General features: G+C 45.1%; 2 protein-coding genes and 1 long non-coding RNA gene across 7 annotated transcripts; 2 read left to right on the top strand and 1 right to left on the bottom strand.

Annotated features, from left to right (window-relative positions):
- The first annotated feature begins 12,785 nt into the window (after window positions 1–12,785).
- On the top strand, window positions 12,786–15,006 carry LOC122043277 (protein IQ-domain 26-like). 3 transcript variants are annotated; one of them, XM_042603823.1, is made up of 5 exons: window positions 12,787–13,283; window positions 13,390–13,563; window positions 13,710–14,154; window positions 14,231–14,422; window positions 14,485–15,006. In XM_042603823.1, the coding sequence occupies exons 3-5, from the start codon at window positions 13,741–13,743 to the stop codon at window positions 14,818–14,820; spliced, it is 942 nt and encodes a 313-aa protein (XP_042459757.1). In that variant the 5' UTR covers window positions 12,787–13,283; window positions 13,390–13,563; window positions 13,710–13,740; the 3' UTR covers window positions 14,821–15,006. The 3 variants fall into 3 exon arrangements, with proteins under 3 accessions (XP_042459756.1, XP_042459757.1, XP_042459758.1); XM_042603822.1 differs by having other exon boundaries at window positions 12,786–13,563; window positions 13,675–14,154; XM_042603824.1 differs by having other exon boundaries at window positions 12,789–13,563; window positions 14,488–15,006.
- Window positions 15,007–16,064: 1,058 nt separating this feature from the next.
- Window positions 16,065–18,520, bottom strand: LOC122043275 (probable pectinesterase 53). The gene is made up of 5 exons (XM_042603821.1): window positions 17,963–18,520; window positions 17,687–17,876; window positions 17,404–17,610; window positions 16,959–17,194; window positions 16,065–16,290 (listed from the first exon to the last, which is right to left on the bottom strand). The coding sequence occupies exons 1-5, from the start codon at window positions 18,424–18,426 to the stop codon at window positions 16,143–16,145; spliced, it is 1,245 nt and encodes a 414-aa protein (XP_042459755.1). The 5' UTR covers window positions 18,427–18,520; the 3' UTR covers window positions 16,065–16,142.
- On the top strand, window positions 17,079–19,455 carry LOC122043276. Of its 3 annotated transcripts, XR_006129475.1 has the most exons (4): window positions 17,130–17,307; window positions 17,396–18,435; window positions 18,558–18,678; window positions 18,903–19,455. It is a non-coding gene; the product is annotated as an uncharacterized LOC122043276 (long non-coding RNA). The 3 variants fall into 3 exon arrangements; XR_006129474.1 differs by lacking the exon at window positions 18,903–19,455 and having other exon boundaries at window positions 17,079–17,220; window positions 18,558–18,875; XR_006129473.1 differs by lacking the exon at window positions 18,903–19,455 and having other exon boundaries at window positions 18,558–18,875.
- The last annotated feature ends 579 nt before the right edge of the window (window positions 19,456–20,034 follow it).

Here is a 20,034-nt window from a genome sequence, read left to right as displayed (position 1 = left end):
GCCATCCACCGCCGCTGGTCACCAACGGCGCTGCCACCACCGTAGGTCACTTATGTCGCCGCCAATGCCGATCGTCGTCGTTAACGTTGCAGGATATTTTTGTCATTTTATAATAATACGAATTACATGTTGGAGCAATCTGGGTACTATAGGTTTTGATATTTGGGTAAAGGTTTAAGTTAGGTTTATTGTTGTATTTGATATGTATTATGAGCGTGCAGGATACAAGTATAACAAGGGAAGTCCAAGTGTGATCTTTACAAAGGAGGAAAGTCCAATGATGAGTTTTGGCGATGTAAGCCCAAGCATGTAGTCTTGGCAACATAAATTCAAGTGTGCCTTGGCAATGGATAAAGTTCCGGAGGTGCGACCTCTTGGCAAAGGAAGACCCGACAACAATGACAAGGTCGATGGAAGCTCCAAAAGGTAAGACGTGAATGATGGGGAGATATCCGAGGGACGCAAGGCTAATGGAGGATATTAGAAGGCTAGGTATAGATTGGTCGGGCAAGGACGAGTGCTGAGTGAATGTACTCGGGAGTTAAATCCTAGGATTAGTGTGTGTACTGTAGCGTTACTGTAGCAGTCGACTGGTGGTTTAATCAATCGACCATTGTAGTCGACTGCACCAGTCGACTGGGAGCGAACAGAGGGCTGGTATCGAGCTGTTGGGCTGTAACGATCGAATTTCCACAGAGGGCAATCGACTGATGGTTTTGGTAGACGTGATTTCCCAACCCGTGACCTATATAACCAAGACTTGGGAGCTTGGTTGAGGTTGATGAAATAGAGATGATTAACCCATATTAATAGTCTACCTGTGCCCTAGTGTGTCAAATGTTCTTGTGAGAGTTGTGGTGAGGTTTCTCCACCCACAAAGAGCTATGTGAACTAGCCGGAGTTTGTCGGGGAGTCATCAACAACGGATCGAGATCGTCCACCTTACAGGCAGTCGTGCAGTAGGAGCCCTAATCTCCGAACCACGTTAAATGATCATGTAGCTTGGTTTACATTTTTCGTCTTGTATTTAGATTAGCTTTCTACTTGTTTGTTTGTATTTTCGCTGCGTAACTAACAAGTGTAGGAAGAAGCGATCGATTTAGATGAGATGCTATTCACTCCCCTCTAGCGGACGTCAAGGTCCCAACATTACATTCCTTATAAAAAATATTGGATACCAAATAAAAGAATATAATTATCCTTATAATTACATTACATTACCAAATATAGTAATATATAGCATTATATTATAAAATTTATTACATTAAAAACTTGATTATATTAAAACTTTTCATATTTTTATATAAATTTACATAAATGTGTAACTCATCTTTTAATATTGATTTTAAAATATTAATTTATAAAAATTAATAATACTACTGATTAGAATGTAAATGCGCTTATTTAGACAACTTTTCATCACGAATTAAGATTCATAGCCTATTTAGGAAGTCTTAGCTGAATTAGTTTATCAAAAGAGACTAGCATTGATCAGAGCCGTACTTGTTTTCGATAGGGCTTGAAGCGCATATAAAAAATGACCCTTTTACTACTATAAATAATGATAAAGTTCAATTTACAAATAATATATATACTAAATACATAAATAAATAAAAAATAATATATTTTTATAAACACTACTTGTCTAGCTATTTTAGAGATAAAAATATTTATAAAATCTGAATAATCCAATTGTCAGACTATTTCTTTCTCAATCTATAATATTGATAGCTCATTTAGTATATCATATAACACTGAGCGGTGGCTGGTAGTAGCAAGGAGACAAGCAGTAACCAACATGCAATTAGGTTGTCATTCGCACAAGCGACTGGGATAGCGTGCAACAACCACCGCGCCGTGTAACTAGGTTACACGAGCAAAGGCCAACCACCAGCCCATATTGCATGAGATAACCACTGTGAAAATTGACGTGATTAGGTCGCACAAACGACTGTTGTTGCACGATTAGGATACAATTGGTGTCGCATATTGTAAGACGAAGAAGATGGTCAAAGAAGAAGATTAGAATTACCTATTGTTTAGTGAATCCATGCATTGGTAGAAAAGAACACTGGAGAAAAAATCACATGCAAAGAAGAGCAACACTAGAGAAGAAATTGCATTCAAAGAAGAGTCATGCATCGGTGCATCCCTCGAAAGCGTGAGTATAGGTTTAGCGGTCATTTAGGATCTATGCCTCTCATTTTGTTTTAGGTATAATTAAAAAAATGGGCCCTTTATTGGGTTGGGCCCTGAGGCGGTTGCCTCTCTGGCCTCATGGAAGTTACGGCTCTGGCATTGATGATTAAACATAACTCTCATCAACTCTCCCAAGTGAGAATCATAACAAATTCAAGTGACAACGATTTTCACTCATTGAATTGATCTCAAACACGTCGAAAACAAAGAAAATAGCGAAAATGACTAGGCTTAGGTAAAGAAATGGCATCATTTGTAAATTGAAGAACTAATCAAGGTCGTTCTTATGAACTAAACTTTCTCAATGCAAAGATTAATAACAAATTTCTCGTAATTGAATTGAAATGATTGAACAAGAACAATTATTAGTTAACAAGCAAAAGTAGGAGAACGATCTGTTCGAGCATCTCCACTTTCCTAAAGCAATGACTTGACAACATGTATCTTTAGACTTATATAATTATATAATTGACAATAAATAACAACACAAAATTATTATTTTTTATCTAATTATTGTGTTGAAGCCATAATTATCCATGATCTAATTAATTGTTTGAACATGAAGCGGAAGAGATAGGTATCAAAGACGAAGAAGTTATAAGTTTTTTTGAGGGAGTCAAAATGAAAAAGAGAACATGATTATAAGTTTTTTTGTTATTTTAATCTTCTTTATCTTACTTTTTATGTTAAAATTTTTTTTCTTAATTTCTTCCTTTTCTGTTCCACTTCTCTTCCTCTCGATGTCTAAAGGTAGAATTATAGGCTCCAACGAAGGTTCACAATCATCAATTGTACTTAATTGATCTCGAAATGTGCCTACAAAATATCTTTCAAATCTAATTAAATTCTTGCTTGAATCTTTTATAGTCAATATGGCAAAAGATGAATACGCTCGCTCCCAATACTCCGGCCAATCCGTCTTAGGACCAACACGGAGGAGGTAAATCACGGACGACTATTAGCCTTTGGAATAATGACTAGTACATAAGGGAGGTATTTAGAATCTTTTATAGTCAAGACCCAATGATCAAGGGTTGGGATGACTTGTTTCCCCCTAAATTAGGGTTTGCATTAAGACATTCGGACTATATGAAGTCATTATTTCGATTTTCATAGGTTTGATCGCCAACGTGACAATCAATAGCCTCTCCATAACATCTCTTTGTAGGCATACTTTTTTCTTTTAAATTTTACTTTCGTCATGCTTTGCATGGTTTAGAACTAGGCTATGCTCGGCTCAGAACACGAGCTGAGCCCATGCTGCCTAGTCCAACCGATGGACCTAGCCATCTTTAACACAGTGTGACCCACTAAGAAATGACCCTTGCCAATCATGCACGAATTGAGTCGGTCCCATTGAGAGCATTTCGGCCTAACTCGATCGACACCTCTATGATACGCAGAGGTACACATCGGAAGAGACCTAGGGAGCAACCATCTAACTTTTTCCCCAATTTGTTGGTTCCGTTGCTCCTCTATTGAATTGCTAGATCTCCTTCTTCTGTCTTCACGTTTTCAATATGGAAAAGAGGACAAAAACAGAGAGCAAATCAAATTTCTCCACTCAAACAATCAAACCACAGCCATCAATGCACAGAGTCCTGCACCATAACACCAATTCATCTATCGAATAAATCTAGAACACAATTGATACCCAACTCAGTAGGTCAACGTTCGCGGCACAGATCCTGCTCGATTAATCACAATCCACAACACTCAAAATCCAATAACCCATTAGGATTTGGGACCTCTGTACAAGGTTTTTACTACCTTCTTAGCTTCTACATTAATGATGACTTAGGCATTGGAAGAGCGGTCCTTTGACACATGTTGATTTACCTAGGTCTAACAAGGGAGAAAACGTCCCGATGAGATCCAGCAAAACGGTAGATTCTCTTATGCACACTCAGAAGCCGACCGAGCTTAATGTAGCATGACATGCCTCTTACATCAATTTTAAATTGCAGTTACAGTGCCTCTCCTCTGAAACATTCAAACAAACATCCTCCTAGAAAGCAGCTGAAAGGCCCCTCCTTTACTGCCATGCATTCGGTCGCAGGCAAAATGCACTGCACTGCTGCTGCTCAGCTTCAGTTCAGTGAATCAGACACACTCCTTTCTGTCTCCACGCCTCATTGACTTGACCGAAACAGCTCATGAATGGCTCATGCATGGACATCATCTAGCTGTAGTGCTTTCGATTGGACCACTGAGAACTAAGAATGTCTTGTTGATTAAAAGATGATAAATTTATTATAATATAATAAAGAATCAATTTTATATAGATAAACAATCACCTTTTAACAAATTTAATGATTAACTATAACTTTTTTCATATAATTGAGAGACAGATTAGAAAGAAAATGAACGTACTCATATTTTATAAAGCAACAAGACGGTGTGCTTTGGCCTAACTTCCGGTTTGTCTCATTGAGAATTATAGCACATGTGTATCCAAAGAAATTAATAGTTACAGTAGAGTCAAACAGTAAAGTGACTGCAGTCATTTGTTCGAAAAGAAGTGGATAAGGATGAAGAGCGTTGAGTGATCGGCATTCTGATTATGATCTGGAAGAAAAAAACAGGAAGAGGAAACAGTGAATTATATGAATAGTGGAAGATGAAGAGCAGAGCTCGCACGATGGCTTGTCTGGGCTTTGCAGGTGTTTGAGCGGGACGAGGCACTTTAGTGACGCGAAGGCGGCACGCAATATGAGGCCTGACGGCGAGAGGCGGCGTCAGGAGGAACCGAGGTTGAGGCTCAGCTCACCCGATTACCTAGCACGGCTGCCGCGGACCATTCGCGGTCCCTGCTGCGCTCGATCTGATCCAATGAGTGCAGATCTTTGATTTTTTTTGTTTTTGTTTTTGTTTAATTAAGGGATGAATCATTCACAATTACAATAATTATGAATCGGATTATCATCATGATCTAATCATAATTAATTACAATTATTTCCTAAATTCATCATTCCTTTCAAATTATAATTTGATTTGGAGATGACGATCGGTCCGAATGTCACTTCCACTAGACATTCAGTAATCTAGCTACTTGTCCACCACCGATGATCTTCAAGTAGCTTTAGGTTATATTATCCAAACTAAATTATAATATGGAGAGGACGAGAAATACAGAAAGAAATTACAATAAATTACGATGAGATCACGGTCACGATTATAAGTAGTCCATCCTTGATCCATAAAAAAAATCAAGAGACCTACTCTCTGATCCAATTACCTAGGACAACTGTCATATCAATTTTTCTATCTAAGATTTATAATTTAAAATAGAAAAATATTTTATTAAATTTTTTTATATACTTTTCACTATACCATATATTAGCTTTAGTATTTTTTTCCCCTCTCCTTTATAATATTTAGAGAATCAAATCTATTATTTTTGAAATTTAGAGAAATATTATTTATAAATATAAAATTTAGTGAATAGATAGGTAGCTAATACAAATATTTTTTTAACTATCTTATTCAAAATTTAAAGTAAAATTTTTAGATAGAATAATTGATGTGAATGTTTGTAGTATGCTAAATAAGTCAAATCGAATTAAATTTTATAACATTTAAATTTATTTAATGAGATAAACGAATCAAGTTAAGTCTTAAAATACATAAAGCTATCAAAATAATTTTTAAATTTGGCTGAATTTATGTCTTATAAGTTTGATTTAAATTTAAATTGAATTTGATTCGTTTAGGTTGAAACTTATTTGATTGTATAAAAATTTTTGATTGATTATTGAATTTCACAATATAAATTTATTTATTAATTTTAAAATTTCGTTGTTTATTTTGATATTAGTTTTATTGATTGACGTTGATCCTGTCCGAAAGTTGAATCAACGGACGTTGGGCACGTGGCGCTCTCCGAATTGCTGACGTAGATCTTCGACCGGTCGTACGGACCTCTGGCGAACCTACAAGGAAGTCGGGCCGGGATGGGGTTCCCGACGACGACCCTCCGACGCTCAAGTCAGGCAAGTGGACAACAAAGAGGTGGCTTCGAATATGCGAGAGTGTGTGCCTTCGGTGAAGAATGAGGACTCTTATATAGAGCCAGGAAGAGGCTCATGCACACATACCGAGGCGAATACGTGTCCTCAGCTCATACCTCAGTATGTGCTTATCAGAAAAGCTTACCTGACACCATACTGCTACAGTCCGAGCACACCTCTGATGGGACAAAGGAACCCTCTGTTATAAGATCATGCGTATGACCTGGTCGTTGAACATACCCGCTGTTAGATGATGTTCCCTTGTCCTTTTGTCTCTTCTTATCCCATGCCGAGCGTTCGGCCGGTCGGCAGTCCCCTCACGTCCGGCCAATCGTATGTTCTAGTCCGCTCGGGAGATTCCCGGTCGAGTGCTCTGCTGACTGTTCACAGTATTGCTGTTTTCTGTCTCGGCCGAGCGGGCTTCCCGATCGGCCCGGCGAGCCTGTTCCCCATGAGCGTCGGAGACCCGACTCCTCGTCGGGTTGTTTTTTATTCCGCTGAGACCCCGTTCGGCCGACCGGTCTCCCCTTCTCCGGTCGGGCGCTTGACCCTTTGACTTCCACGTGGCGTTGACTTCCCTCAGAGGGGGGTCCCTGTTCTTACCGCCGGATCACTTGCCTCCCCTGCAAGTCTAGTCGAAGGAGGCAATTAGTCCGACTGACTGGACGATTGTTTCGTCGAGCGGCTCATACAAGGACCTCCGCTCGGCCGATGTGGTGCTAACTATGACCTCAGTCAACGCCACCATCCCTCGGATCTCCTCGAAATTCGCGCTAATCTCCGTCATTAAGGCCAAGCACGCGCTCTGTGTCTCGATAAGGCACTTATTAAATGTTCTCCCGTGGTGGAATGCCACGTGGCATTACTGCCGTCATCGTACGGCGGTGGCGTCGCAGGCGACGAGACCGAGGAGATTGAAATGGACGGCCCGATGCGTGCTTCGGTTCTCGCGACCTGAATCCGTCGGTGGAGGCCGCTCGGGCTCATCCCTATAAAGCCTTCGCTTTCTCTGCCTTCGCCGCATTTCTGCTCTCGCGTGCCCATAAGCTTCGGCGTTTTCAGTGCTCCGGCGACTCCGATTCTCCCTTTCCGGTGATCCCGCGTTCTTCGTCGATCCTCCTTCCTTTCTGTAAGGTTTTCCTTCTTTCTCTCTTTGTTTCTTGTGTTTTCTCTGCATTTCTTTCCCGAGTTTCGATCCTCGGGGCATCGTTTCGTTTGCTGTCTTCTTTCTCCTATCTTCTACCTTCGCCTTTTTTGATTTCGTCCGCTCGAACAATGGCTAGCTCTTCCCAGCCACAAGACCAAGCCCTCGGCCCATGGTATACCACCATGGAGTCGCGCTTCGATCGGCGCGACGCCGACGTTCTGATAAATAGTTTTGACATCCCTTCTGACTTCGAAATTATCTTACCCACTCCTTCCGCTTGGCCACACAAACCGTCGCACGGAGCCTTTTGCGTTTTCCGCGACCAGTTCACTGCCGGTCTGCAACTCCCCGTTCATCCCTTCATTGTTGAAGTTTGCAACTTTTTCGGAATTCCGCTTGGAAGCCTAGTCCCCAACACTTTCCGCCTTCTATGCGGCGGCGGCGTCCTATTTAAAATCCATAACATTCCCCTCCGTCCAGAGGTCTTTTACTATTTCTACTATCATAAACAGTCCGAGCTGGGCACCTACATGTTCCAGGCTCGGCCCGATTTAGTTTTCTTCAATAAACTACCCTCTTCCAATAAGCATTGGAAAGAATTTTATTTTTATATTCGCCTTCCCGAGCGGGTACCCTTCCTAACGAAGTGGCAGATCGGACCACCAACCTCACCAGAGCTCAAAAGATTCAAAACCCGACCAGACTATCTTCATGCCGCCAACATGCTGGCTGGTCTGAGATTTGACATCAACAAGTTCCTACCTGAAGGGGTGATGTATATATTCGGTCTGAGTCCGATCAAGACCCCCCTTCCGAGCGGCTTCGGTAAGAATTTTACTTCGTGAATTCATTTTAATTGCTAACTGATTTTCTCTTTTTTCCTTTGCAGCGAACATTGTCATAGAGTCGGTGATGGCTGGAATTTTGAAGAGGAAGGCGACGGCGCTCGAAGCCGCGGCGGCCAAAGAAATGGAGACACTCGGCATCCAGGCGGTCGGCTCTAATGAGGGGGACAGCGGGACAAATGCTGGGGAGTCGGCCGCTCAGGCTTCTCTCCCAGAGCCAACGGCTGGCGCAACTGCAAGTCGAGAGCTTTCCGCTCGGGAGGAGGGCTCGGCGCAAGAGGAAGAGCGTCCCCTTCGACAAAAAAGACGCCGGGCGGATACGCCACTTCGCTCGGCTACTTCTGCGATCCATCCATCCGAGCGGGTCACCGCCGCTTCTCGAGGCAAAGCTCCAGAGATCGAGGCGATTTCGTCCGATCGGACTCCCTCCCAACTTAACGCGTCTGCGGACCCTCTTAAGGCCATTCCAGTCAGCGTCCTTCCGCCCGCTCCCCGCCAAGTCCATCGTTCTATAATTTTGTCCCAGTTTTCTGTGCCGGCTTTCGCCCAGACGACCCCTGGTCGGCGCCGCACCGTCCGAGTCTCACTTCACCTCCCGACCGAAGAATTGTTGTCCGAGGCCGATCGACCCACCGCGCCCGAGCACATGATCACAATGAAGGGGCCCTTAGCTGAAATGTGGGCCGACGCTCGGGCGCGTGTGGCGATGATTCCACTCAGCAACTTGGCCAATAGCCACATGCAACAGGCCACCAGGGTAAGTGCATTTTCTCAAGTCCTTTACACATTCTTTCCGATCGACTACTAATAATTTTTCTTTTGTCATAGATGGGTGGAGGAGATTGCTGTCTCCAATCGGCTTGCCATGGTAGACGAGGAGCTCAAAAGGCTACGGAGTTCGGGTGGCGCTCCTTCCCAATGCCCTTCATATGCCGAACTTCAGAAGGAGCTCAAAAAGACCCAAGATCTGTTGGAGGCCGAACGAAAGAAGACGGCCGACCAGGCTCACAATCTGATCGAACTTGATCGCGTGAATAAATCACTGGATCGCAAGATAAGCCTAGCGACCGAGCGGAAGAACACGGCTATTTCCGATATGGAGAAGAAGAATGTAGAGGCTCGGGGGCTGGAGCAAAAAGTTAAAGAGCTGATGGAGCAGCTCGATGAGGAGAAGGTGGACCGCTCGACCGATGCAATTAAGCACAAGGATGAACTGAAAACTTTGCAGGAGTCCCTCGCCGCCTCCCAAGCGGCCTTCAAAGAATATCAAGAGACTGAGCCTGGCCGAGTCGCAGCCTTGAGGCTAAACTACATCCGTTCGGCCGAATTTTCAGAGAAAGTCTATGAACGGATGTACACTACCTTTGACCTCGCTATGACCGCCACCACAACATATTTAAAGTCCAAGGGTCTTCTTCCCGACTCTGCTCTCATCCCGGCCGCAGATCAAGTGGCGCTCCTTGACAACATCCCGAAGGATCTTTACGATTATCTAGAATAGAAGTTTATATGTAATTCGGCCGCTCGGCTAAAAACGGTCACCTTTTTGTAATTCAGGCGCTCGGCCTTAAGGTTTTAAATGTTATCCTTTCGCTTGCCTTTTCATTTATTAATCAGTATGTGTGCTAGCCGGTCGGATTACCAACTACCGTTGTTTGTATTCCCTTAATTCTCCTTGTCATTCGCCTTTCCTCCCATCTTTCTCGTGTTCGAAAGGGATTTTTACGAAGTCTTTTGGATAGCTAGTCCGCTCGGCTGAATATATCCTGTTTTGCAAACGAGATTTCCGCCGGACATTTACGAAGTGCTTTTGGTTAGTTGACCGATCGGCCAAATTGACTTACAAAGTCCCTCTTTATGTCTTCTTCCGCTCGGAGGGTTTATAGTCGCCGGCTCGACTCTCGATATTTAACGTCGGAGCTCGACGGTCTTCCGCTCGGAGGGTTTATAGTCGTCGGCTCGACTCTCGATATTTAACGTCGGAGCTCGACGGTCTTCCGCTCAGAGGGTTTATAGTCACCGGCTCGACTCTCGATATTTAACGTCGGAGCTCGACGGTCTTCCGCTCGGAGGGTTTATAGTCGCCGGCTCGACTCTCGATTTTTAACGTCGGAGCTCGACGGTCTTCCGCTCGGAGGGTTTATAGTCGCCGGCTCGACTCTCGATATTTAACGTCGGATCTCGACGGTCTTCCGCTCAGAGGGTTTATATTCACCGGCTCGACTCTCGATATTTAACGTCGGAGTTCGACGGCCTTCCGCTCGGAGGGTTTATAGTTGCCGGCTCGACTCTCGATATTTAACGTCGGAGCTCGACGGTCTTCCGTTCGGAGGATTTATAGTTGCCGGCTCGACTCTCGATATTTAACGTCGGAGCTCGACGACCTTTAAGGCTAATTTCAACACTTCCGTTCGGCGAAGATATTTGCTATCTTATCATTTTGCTTCCTGCATTACAAGGACATGGACGACCAAAACATATATAAAATTACATTCAGCGCACCTCTCACCCAGCTCGGTACGACTGGAGATGATTTGCGCTCCATGGTCGATCCAGCCGCCGTCCGTCTTCATCCTCCAAATAATAAGCGCCCGAGCGGAGCTTTTCGATGACTTTGAAGGGCCCGCCCAAGGAGGCTCTAGCTTGCCAACGTCGCCGATTGGCTTTACTTTCTTCCAGACAAGGTCGCCAACTTGGAATGCTCTAGGGATCACGCGCCGGTTGTAGTTCTGCTTCATTCTTTGCCGGTACGCCATCAGCCGGACGGACGCCTTGGCTCGCTCTTCGTCGACCAAATCCAGCTCCATGTTCCTCCGCTCGGCGTTATCATCATCATAATTCTGGATCCGGACGGACTCGACGCTGACTTCGACCGGAATAACCGCTTCACCGCCATACACCAAATGGAAAGGCGTGACGCCCGTTCCTTCCTTTGGGGTCGTGCGGATGACCCATAAGACGTCTGACAGCTCATCCACCCATCTTCCTCCCATGTGGTCCAGTCGGCCTCGAAGAATTCTAAGGATTTCTCCGTTGGTTACTTCCGCTTGGCCGTTGCTTTGTGGATACGCCACGGAAGTAAAGTGTTGTTCAATGTCATAACTTTTGCACCAGTCTTCGAGCTGCTTCCCCGCAAACTGTCGTCCGTTATCAGATACGAGTCGACGAGGGATGCCGAAACGACAAATTATATGCTGCCAGATAAACTTCTTGACCATCTACTCGGTGATCTTGGTTAGTGGCTCGGCCTCCACCCACTTGGAAAAATAGTCGATAGCCACCAGTAGAAATTTCCGCTGACCGGTCGCCATAGGAAATGGACCCACAATATCCATTCCCCACTGGTCGAACGGATAGGATACGGTAGCTGCTTTCATTTCCTCCGCTGGTCGGTGGGAGAAGTTGTGATACTACTGGCAGGAAAGACACGTCGCGAAGGTCCGAGCGGCGTCTGCTTGCAAGGTTGGCCAGAAATACCCGGCCAATAGGATCTTCTTAGCCAACGATCGTCCGCCCGGATGCCCTCCGCACGATCTTATGACAGAGGGTTCCTTTGTCCTATCAGAGGTATACTCGGATTGTAGCAGTATGGTGTCAGGTAAGCTTTTCTGACAAGCACATACTGAGGTATGGGCTGAGGACACGTATTCACCTCGGTATGTGTGCATGAGCCTCTTCCTGGCTCTATATAAGAGTCCTCATTCTTCACCGAAGGCACGCACTCTCGCATATTCGAAGCCACCTCTTTGTTGTCCACTTGCCTGACTTGAGCGTCGGAGGGTCGTCGCCGGGAACCCCATTCCAGCCCGACTTCCTTGCAGGTTCGCCGGAGGTCCGTACGACCGGTCGAAGATCTACGTCAGTAATTTGAAGAGCGCCACGTGCCCAACGTCCGTTGATTCAGTTTTCGGACAAGAGTTATTTCATTTTGTTTAATAAATTATTTATATTTATTTAATCAATTCACTTTATGTATATTAAACTAGTATAAATAAACTTTTACCAATTTCAACGTCAAATTTATTCACCAACATTTAATACATTTATAATTCTACTTACGACTAAGCTTTTGGGCTCTCTTTCTTGCCACTTGACTCCACCAAACCTTGGTAAAAGTTGATTGTATTACTGTCTTTATATTTTATAATATTTTTATCCAACAGTACTAAATTATTATTTTTTACCTGCAAGTGTTTTCTTAATGTCACAATAATATTTGATAATTCGTATGATTAAATAATAATTATTAAAATTACAATAGCATTTTTCAAAATATTTAAAAAAATATTTTTATTTATTTTAATTATTCTAAAAAATCCATTTTATATTCCTACATTCATTTGTCTAAGAAAAAAATATTGATCGTTCAATTAGTTAAATTCAAGCAAAACACTATTATATAAGTGTCGGTGAAACTATCAAGGAGCTAATTATTGTAATTTTTTTTCTTAAAATTAAAATAAGATGTTTCAATCAAAATTGACTATACAAACCTTTAAAACGAAATGTTTTTTTTTTATTGTTTTAGTCCATATGAAAAATAATTGCAGGGTTTAAATTTGTTTGATATTTCCCATAATTACAATATAAACCCACGTTTCCTGAAGCACGTCCATGGCAGAGGCGGCCATGGCGGTGGGCGGCCCACCATCGCCCTTTCCTGCCACCGCTCTCCCTCCCTCCCTCCGTTACGTCATGATCGCCACCGCAGCATCGATCGGCATCTCTCTCTCTCTCCATTTCCAACCATTTTATATGCCGCGGCCTCCGCCTCCATCCAACACTACTCCATTCCTTTTCCTTGAGATCAAAGCCGCATCATGCTTTCTCTGTACTCTCTCACTGCAGCGTACTAAACTAGCCCACTGACCGCCCCAAAACGAGCAAGATATGGCTGGCCAAAGGCAGGATCTTCCTTTTCGCTTTCCTCTTCCGCCTCGCTCTCCGCCGTCTGCTGAAAGATATGCATCATTGGGCGTGTAGAAAGATTCCAGCAGCGATAACAGAGTGAGTGGGAGCAGAGGAAGAGGAGAGGCGGTCGCACTGAGACTCCACCACCACCCTGCCACCTCCGACATTGCTGTAAGCATTGAGCTCAGGTTCATCACTGCTTGTCGCTTGGCTCTGTGGAAAGCTCCGAACTTTTTCGTTCTTTGAGGTGATCTTCGCTCATCCATCGTTTGCGTAGCTGGACGTCGAGTCAAAGATGGAGACTACCGCCGCGAGGAAGGAGCAGCCTACAGGTGGCGGAGACAGAGGAGGGAATTGATTTTGCTTGAATTTTCCGCTCTTTCATCGGGCAAAACCCTCACTCTCCCTGTCGTTTGTGGCGAAGGTTGGCAGGCACGAGACGACGATCATTGTAAGAGCAGCGCGTCCACCACTTTTTGACTGTTCCAAGTGGAGCAATCGAATGATTGCTTCTTTCTTCCATTATTTTTTCTCGATTCTTATCGTCTCTTATAAAATGGAGGCCTCTGCATCGCCATCTGTGAATTGGTTTTGTAGCTTTTGAGAGGGAGAGCTCGAGTCGATCGCGATGGGCCGAGCGACGAGGTGGCTGAGGAGTGTTCTGTGGGGGAAGAAGGAGGCGAAGGCGGGCGGGAAAGACAATGCCAGCATCAATGGCTACGAGGTCAAGGAGCGGAAGAGATGGAGCTTCGCCATCGCCAACGTCAAGCTCCGGCAGGAGGAGAGCACGGGACGACAGAGTCCCTTATCGGCGACGGACGTGGCGTGGCTGAGTTCCTTCTACGACGAGAGCGAGGAGGAGGGGAAACACGCGATCGCGGTGGCCGTCGCCACCGCGGCCGCCGCCAGCGCTGCCGTGTCGTCCGCCCAGGCGGCGGTGTGGCGGCTCCAGAGACTGGATAGGCAGCCGAGGGCATTGCTGCAGGGGAGCTACGCCTGGTGGGCCGCCGTCAAGATCCAAACCGCCTTCAGGGGTCACTTGGTGAGGCCGAACCGCATTCCTCGTCTTCCATTTCCAACTTCCTCTGCTTAATTTAACGGCCGCCGTCGTGGAACAGGCGAAGAAAGCTCTTCGGGCACTCAAAGCCCTGGTGAAGTTGCAGGCCCTCGTCCGAGGCTACCTCGTGAGGAAACAAGCCGCCGTGGCCCTCCGCAGACTGCAAGCTCTCGTGAGAGTTCAGTCCCATGCATGGCCGCCTCAACAGAGGAGCCCAAGACTCCCACAACAGTTCTGCCACAGAAGATCCTACGTAAGACCACAATCAACCAAACCCTAAATTCTGGATCCATCTTATCCCCATCGTGTTCTTAGCAGGATAGAATCAGTACAAGGCGCAAGCAGATGGGAACAGAGCCGAGATCCGGTCTCGATCGGAGCCCAAAGATCGTCGAGATGGACACTCACCAACTCAAGTCAAAATCGTTCAGGCGAGCAACTTCCAACTGTAACGCGCGGGAGCAGCAGCAGCAGCAGCACCCTGACAGATCACCCTTCACCCAGAACTGCCATGGCCACTGGCCGGAAACTCCAAGCCGCCTGAGCCACATGGCGAAGACGACGTCCTTCGCCGCGAAAGTAAGGACGCAGAGTGTACCAAAACAGAGCAGTAAGGCGCTAAGGGACTACTACTTGGACAGCATGTGGTGATAGGATGCAGTAGAAGGATGGTTCTTCACGCCATTGAGAATCTCTAATTTCTGAGACTGAAGGAACGTGTAGATTCTCCTTGTTTGATTTGAATCTGTATGCAACTGTTTTTTCTCCTTAGCCTCTTTGTTTCAGAAACCCAATTGAATCCGCCAATTGAAAATGGATGAGCTTTTCGCACAGTTTGCAGTGAAAGTTTCAGCACGAAAACTATGAATGTGCACACGAAAAAACCAAACAAAAAAATCCAAGACTGGATGATTATGAACCCTAAAAGGTCTACAAGAGTCTCTGAGACATGTGACCTGCTGAGATTCAGAGCTAAGTCAAAGGATTAGATAAATCTAGATGAAAGTGTTTCTGCAAACGAAAGGCACGCAAGATATATATAAAAAAAACAAAATAATCCCGCAAAAGTGACTATAGTTATCACAGGAGCAATCAATTAGCAGAAACTGAAGAATGTTGTGTGCTAGAGATCACATGCTGCAGAAACTTATCTGCCATCGCTGATTATTTATTTACTCATCACAAACCATCTTCATGCAGTAAAAATGCCACCTCACACAACAGGGACAACACCCCAAAGACATTAATTGTGTGAACAATTGCTCTTAACCATGCATAGCAGCTTTGCTCAAGGGCAACCACACAAATCCACAAGGACTGTTATCAAGCGGTAATCTACCACTCTTAAACTTCATTGGAGCATTTCGAAGAACAGTTTGCACTCAGCATCAATTCAATGCAATGGTTGCAGAATTGCTGTTGTTGACATCAAAAACACAAACAAACCCTTGCAAGAACTGTGAAAGGAGGAGTTGCCTTTGCCTCGGGTAGCTTCCTCTCGATTTTGTATCAGTCCTTGATTGCCCTTGCATCTTAACCCCTTCATTATAACCACTAAAATCATTCAATGATACAAAATTGTTGGAGATTCGCCCATTTTAGCTCCCCTCCCTCCAACTCTTTGATCAAATTCTTTAATAGTCAAAGCAAAAGATATTGAGCTATTGTCAACTACTTTTCCTATGTAGAAACTCCTCAACTCCATCAATATGAGGGAGCTTTACACTCCATTAAGTTTGGACAACAAAACTAGTTTAGAACAACTCGATTAAGTTGTTCATTTTCTCGCTCTTGAAAAAAATATTTTGTATATATTGAGACCAACTTGTGGATTTTCCATTTTTTATCTTTCGCCTTAAACACGAGCAAGCAAGAACATTAAATCAACATGAGTAGCTCGCTAGAAGCTATAGGTGCTACTATTGGAAGAATGCGAATAAGAATGATTTGTGTTATTTGGTGGCACCAAAAGATCACAACTTGACCCACTCAGAGCCATCAATGAAGGTCAAGGATATGAATGGCTTGGCTTCCTCGTCGGTGAGCTCCCTCGACCATGAAACCCTTCCCGCATAGCTTGCGCCCGGCCCCATGCACTTGTATTGCCCGTAAAACACAGTCCTGTGAAAGATTGTAGTAGATAACTTGATAACAAGTTCAAACATGAAAGTGAAAACAAAAATTCAATCGACTCAACTTGACATATAAGTAGTTCCTTTTGCACTCATGAGGTGAACCCATACAAAAGTTTGATTCCAATGCGTGCGCATAAGAGATCACTTTTTAAAAAGGTTGGAATGGGAAAGAAGAAAAGCTACTAGAAAGAAGGTTTCAACATGAAAGGCAAAAAAAGAGTTTAGGGGACCAAAAACAATTGTCCTTGGAAGAGTATAAATAACTTCAAAGAAGAAGCCAAAGGAAGGAGAATAAATAAATCTTAATGTTCTTTATTGCGATAAGATGAATACTCTCGTAACTAAATTCTTGCGATCCATTCGCAAAGACAATCTAGGGGAGATCAAAAGTGGAGTAGTATCTCTTAAACCTTAAGTTTCAATGATAGCTAGATGTTGAGGGTCATTTATGGAATTTGAGAAACAATTAGTACTTTTTTGAAATTAGATTGGAAGTGTTATGAGCACTAAATTTGATGTGGTAAAGTGAAAAATTTAGAAATGATAAGGATTTATCGATAAAACAGAGTGAGGGTTGAGCGACGCCGAGAAGCGAGCGGCGGCGGCGGCGGAGGAGGAGGAGACGAAGCGAGGCGGAGGAAGGAGAAGGCTTACATTTCTCGGTTGGGATCGCCCCAATTGTACCATCCTCTGGGAAGAATGATGTTGTCCATGTAGGTGTAGGCGAAGACGACCCTGGAGAAGGTCCCCCACGCCCGCCCTAGGTACAGCGCCCCCGACCCTGTCACCTTGCAGTTCACGAACGAGAACCCCGTATCCTCCAGCAAGCTCATCCGGTTCTGCGCCGTCAGCGCGCCGTAGTTCTGCGCGATCGCGTGCACATGGCAGCCCTGCAACCAGCACCACGCATTCACCGGTGAGTACTACGCCCGAGGCGCGCCCGCCACCTGTTCGACCTAGTGCCTCGCTGAGCAAGGCGTGACTGAGAAGAGGCCAGGCTTGTGTTCGTTTTTAATGGATTTTGTTTTGTTTGATTGTTTGGAACGAATAATCGATGCTCAAGATGCAATTTTTGCTCAATGATTTTGTAGAAGCTGACCTCAAAGAGGGAGAGAGCGTTGCCGAAGATGAAGTCCACGGAGCCTTCGATGTAGCAATCCTTGTAGTAATGCCTGCCGAGGTGATCGTAGAGCGTGTCCTGCGCCCCCAGAAACTTGCATCCCACGAAGGCGGCGGTGTCCCCCGATATCCTCAGCGCCACCGCTTGCTTCCCCCTAGCCCCTGGTCGTGGAACAGGGGTGGTGTTCTGTGAGAGCAGAAAAGGACAAGGGTTGTTGGATTGGGCGCTGGAACAGGGAGGTGTCATTGTCGGTATTGCTTACCTTGAAGGTTATGTTCTTGGCTATGAAATAGGGAGCATTGACGGCAAAGGTGGCTGAATTGAAGGTGCCAATTGGCTGTCCTCTCGGCCCGAGTGTCTCCGCGGTGTCGCCCCACTGCACCACTGTGCTATCCGCTCCCGCTCCTTGTATGCTGATGAAGGCTCTCATCGCCGGAATCTCCACCTTCTCCCTGCTCCATGATTAACACCCCGGTAATCAAGCGATCGACCAATGTACAAGTAGCCAAAGAGGAGACGACGAAGAATGCTCACTCACGTGTACGTGCCGGCATTGACCTTGATCACCACGCGCACCAAGTTAATCAGCGGGAGCGAGTCGACGGCGGCCTGGATCGTGGTGAAATCTCCGACCGATGGCTTCTTGTCAACAGTGAGCGTGTAGGAAGGGAACGCCTTGTTGAGCGCTCTGCTGAACACGCTATGCCGGAGGCCACCGACGAACCAGACCCACCTCATGAACTGCTGCTCGGCCAACTCCACCTGCGTGGAGTTCTTCTGCCGCCGCGGCAGCCGGAGCCCCTTGGTATGACACTGGACCTCCCCGGAGTCCACCAGCAGCAGGAGAACCACGGCGAACGCAATTCCTCGTAATCTGAACATCGTCTGGGCGACGCCCGCAACGTGTCTGTGGAAATGCAGAGCAGAAAAGATAGAAGATGAATTGAGAGAGATCACGGGTCCTTCCACCGAGAAATTAAAGGCAGAGGTGCTTTTATACATGCGTACATGGTATTTTTGATCTGCCTCCCTTCACATTCTTGCTCCATATTCTCCCATTTTGTGGTTATTGTTGCTGCATCTTTTCATCCTGGTTTTATCCTTTCTTTTGTTTATTGTTGTTGTCGCTGCAGCAGCCCGTGATCTCCCTCCATGGCATCCCATGAACACCAAGAAAAGGAACTGTTTGGTACGCTTCGCTAAAAACCACAGAGAGCATCATTTGTATAATGGAATGGACTGTGGCTCCACACTGTGAGTGAAACCTTACACTTTTGTCATTTACAGCACTAAAACTGAAACTTCTCCATCTCCGAGTCGGATTCATCAACATCATTTAGCTTGTTATGATGTTGTACAACTGAAGTTTCTGTTCCCAGTAAAAGAGACACTGTACCTCGACTTGCTTATTAATCTTATAAATTTTTGTCTCAGGATCAATCCTTTTTGCAGACTAAGCATCCATTATGCTGTTGCAGGTTGCTAATGGCATTATGGCAATGGGCAATGGGCCATGCATGAGGTGAGCTTGTGGTGGTGGTGGGGTGGTTGTGTGTGGGTTGTTTAGGTCGAGTGACTGGGTGAGCAATTTGCTCTCATCTTCCTCGTGCCTTCATGCATGCAGAGTAGCATTGAGGGCACTGAGTTAGGTCTTAATTAACTCTGAGGGGGAGTGACGCAGGGCGCATGATACTAGTTAATGGTCCAGTCGCTCATTGTTGATTTTGTCCTTTCTGCATGAAGCTTTTGAAGGTTTATTGGTCGAGCACGATGTATTCGGAGATAATGAGCCATCTCCTCTCCGCGAGGTCCAGCTACCTTCTTTGAGGCGCAGCCCTGCTAACACTCGTATTTAGGAGTCCCCTATAACGGAGACTTTTGTCGAGAGCTGGTTATCTTCGATTTCAACTTCCTAAATTGTTTTTGACTATCGCGGCCTTTGTATTTGGCTGTCAGGACCCCTCTTGGCTGAAGACAGGGACGACACTTGGTCAACGGTCCCACCATGCTAGATGTGCAATTCAATCGTTGTCTCTGGTGCCCGATATTTAGGGATAACAATCTATCAGATCAGATTTTATATCTTTCGCTTTCATACTTATCGGATATCAGATATCCATTCCTATATCTATTAAAGGATTAGATATTTTTTATACTAATTAATACGATGATGAAAAGGGATCCATCAAAGACAAGTCAAAACAAGTAAGATCGGCTAACGTGCATGTCAAAATCAAAGAACGTAAAAAAAATGTTGGCCATTGATCGGCCGAATTGGCTAGTTATGGCTAGATGAGCGGTATGTTCGAAAGAGTCAATTATGGCCGAACGGACATCATAAAGTTAAGAGATAGATAGACACTACATCCTCCGCCATCGTCCTGGTCGAACGGGCGACGTGTTCGTTCGGGTTTAATGCAGCCCTCCGACTACGAATAAGATGAGTGAAGGAGGATTGTGATGTTCAGCACAACCGAGCAATGGTCTCCTGCCGAGTAGATGTCGGTCGACCTATAGCGGAATCCATCCGTGTATCTCCTCGTATTCTTTTGGAGGTTTGTATCACAGCCTGTCACATCAGAGATATGCATGTTCACTTAAAAAAAGGCG

This window comes from Zingiber officinale, chromosome 2A, assembly GCF_018446385.1.
Source record: "Zingiber officinale cultivar Zhangliang chromosome 2A, Zo_v1.1, whole genome shotgun sequence".
Classification (NCBI taxonomy): Eukaryota; Viridiplantae; Streptophyta; class Magnoliopsida; order Zingiberales; family Zingiberaceae; genus Zingiber; species Zingiber officinale.
The sequence above is the reverse complement of the archived record's forward strand: the minus strand, read 5'-3'. Positions and strand labels throughout refer to the sequence as shown.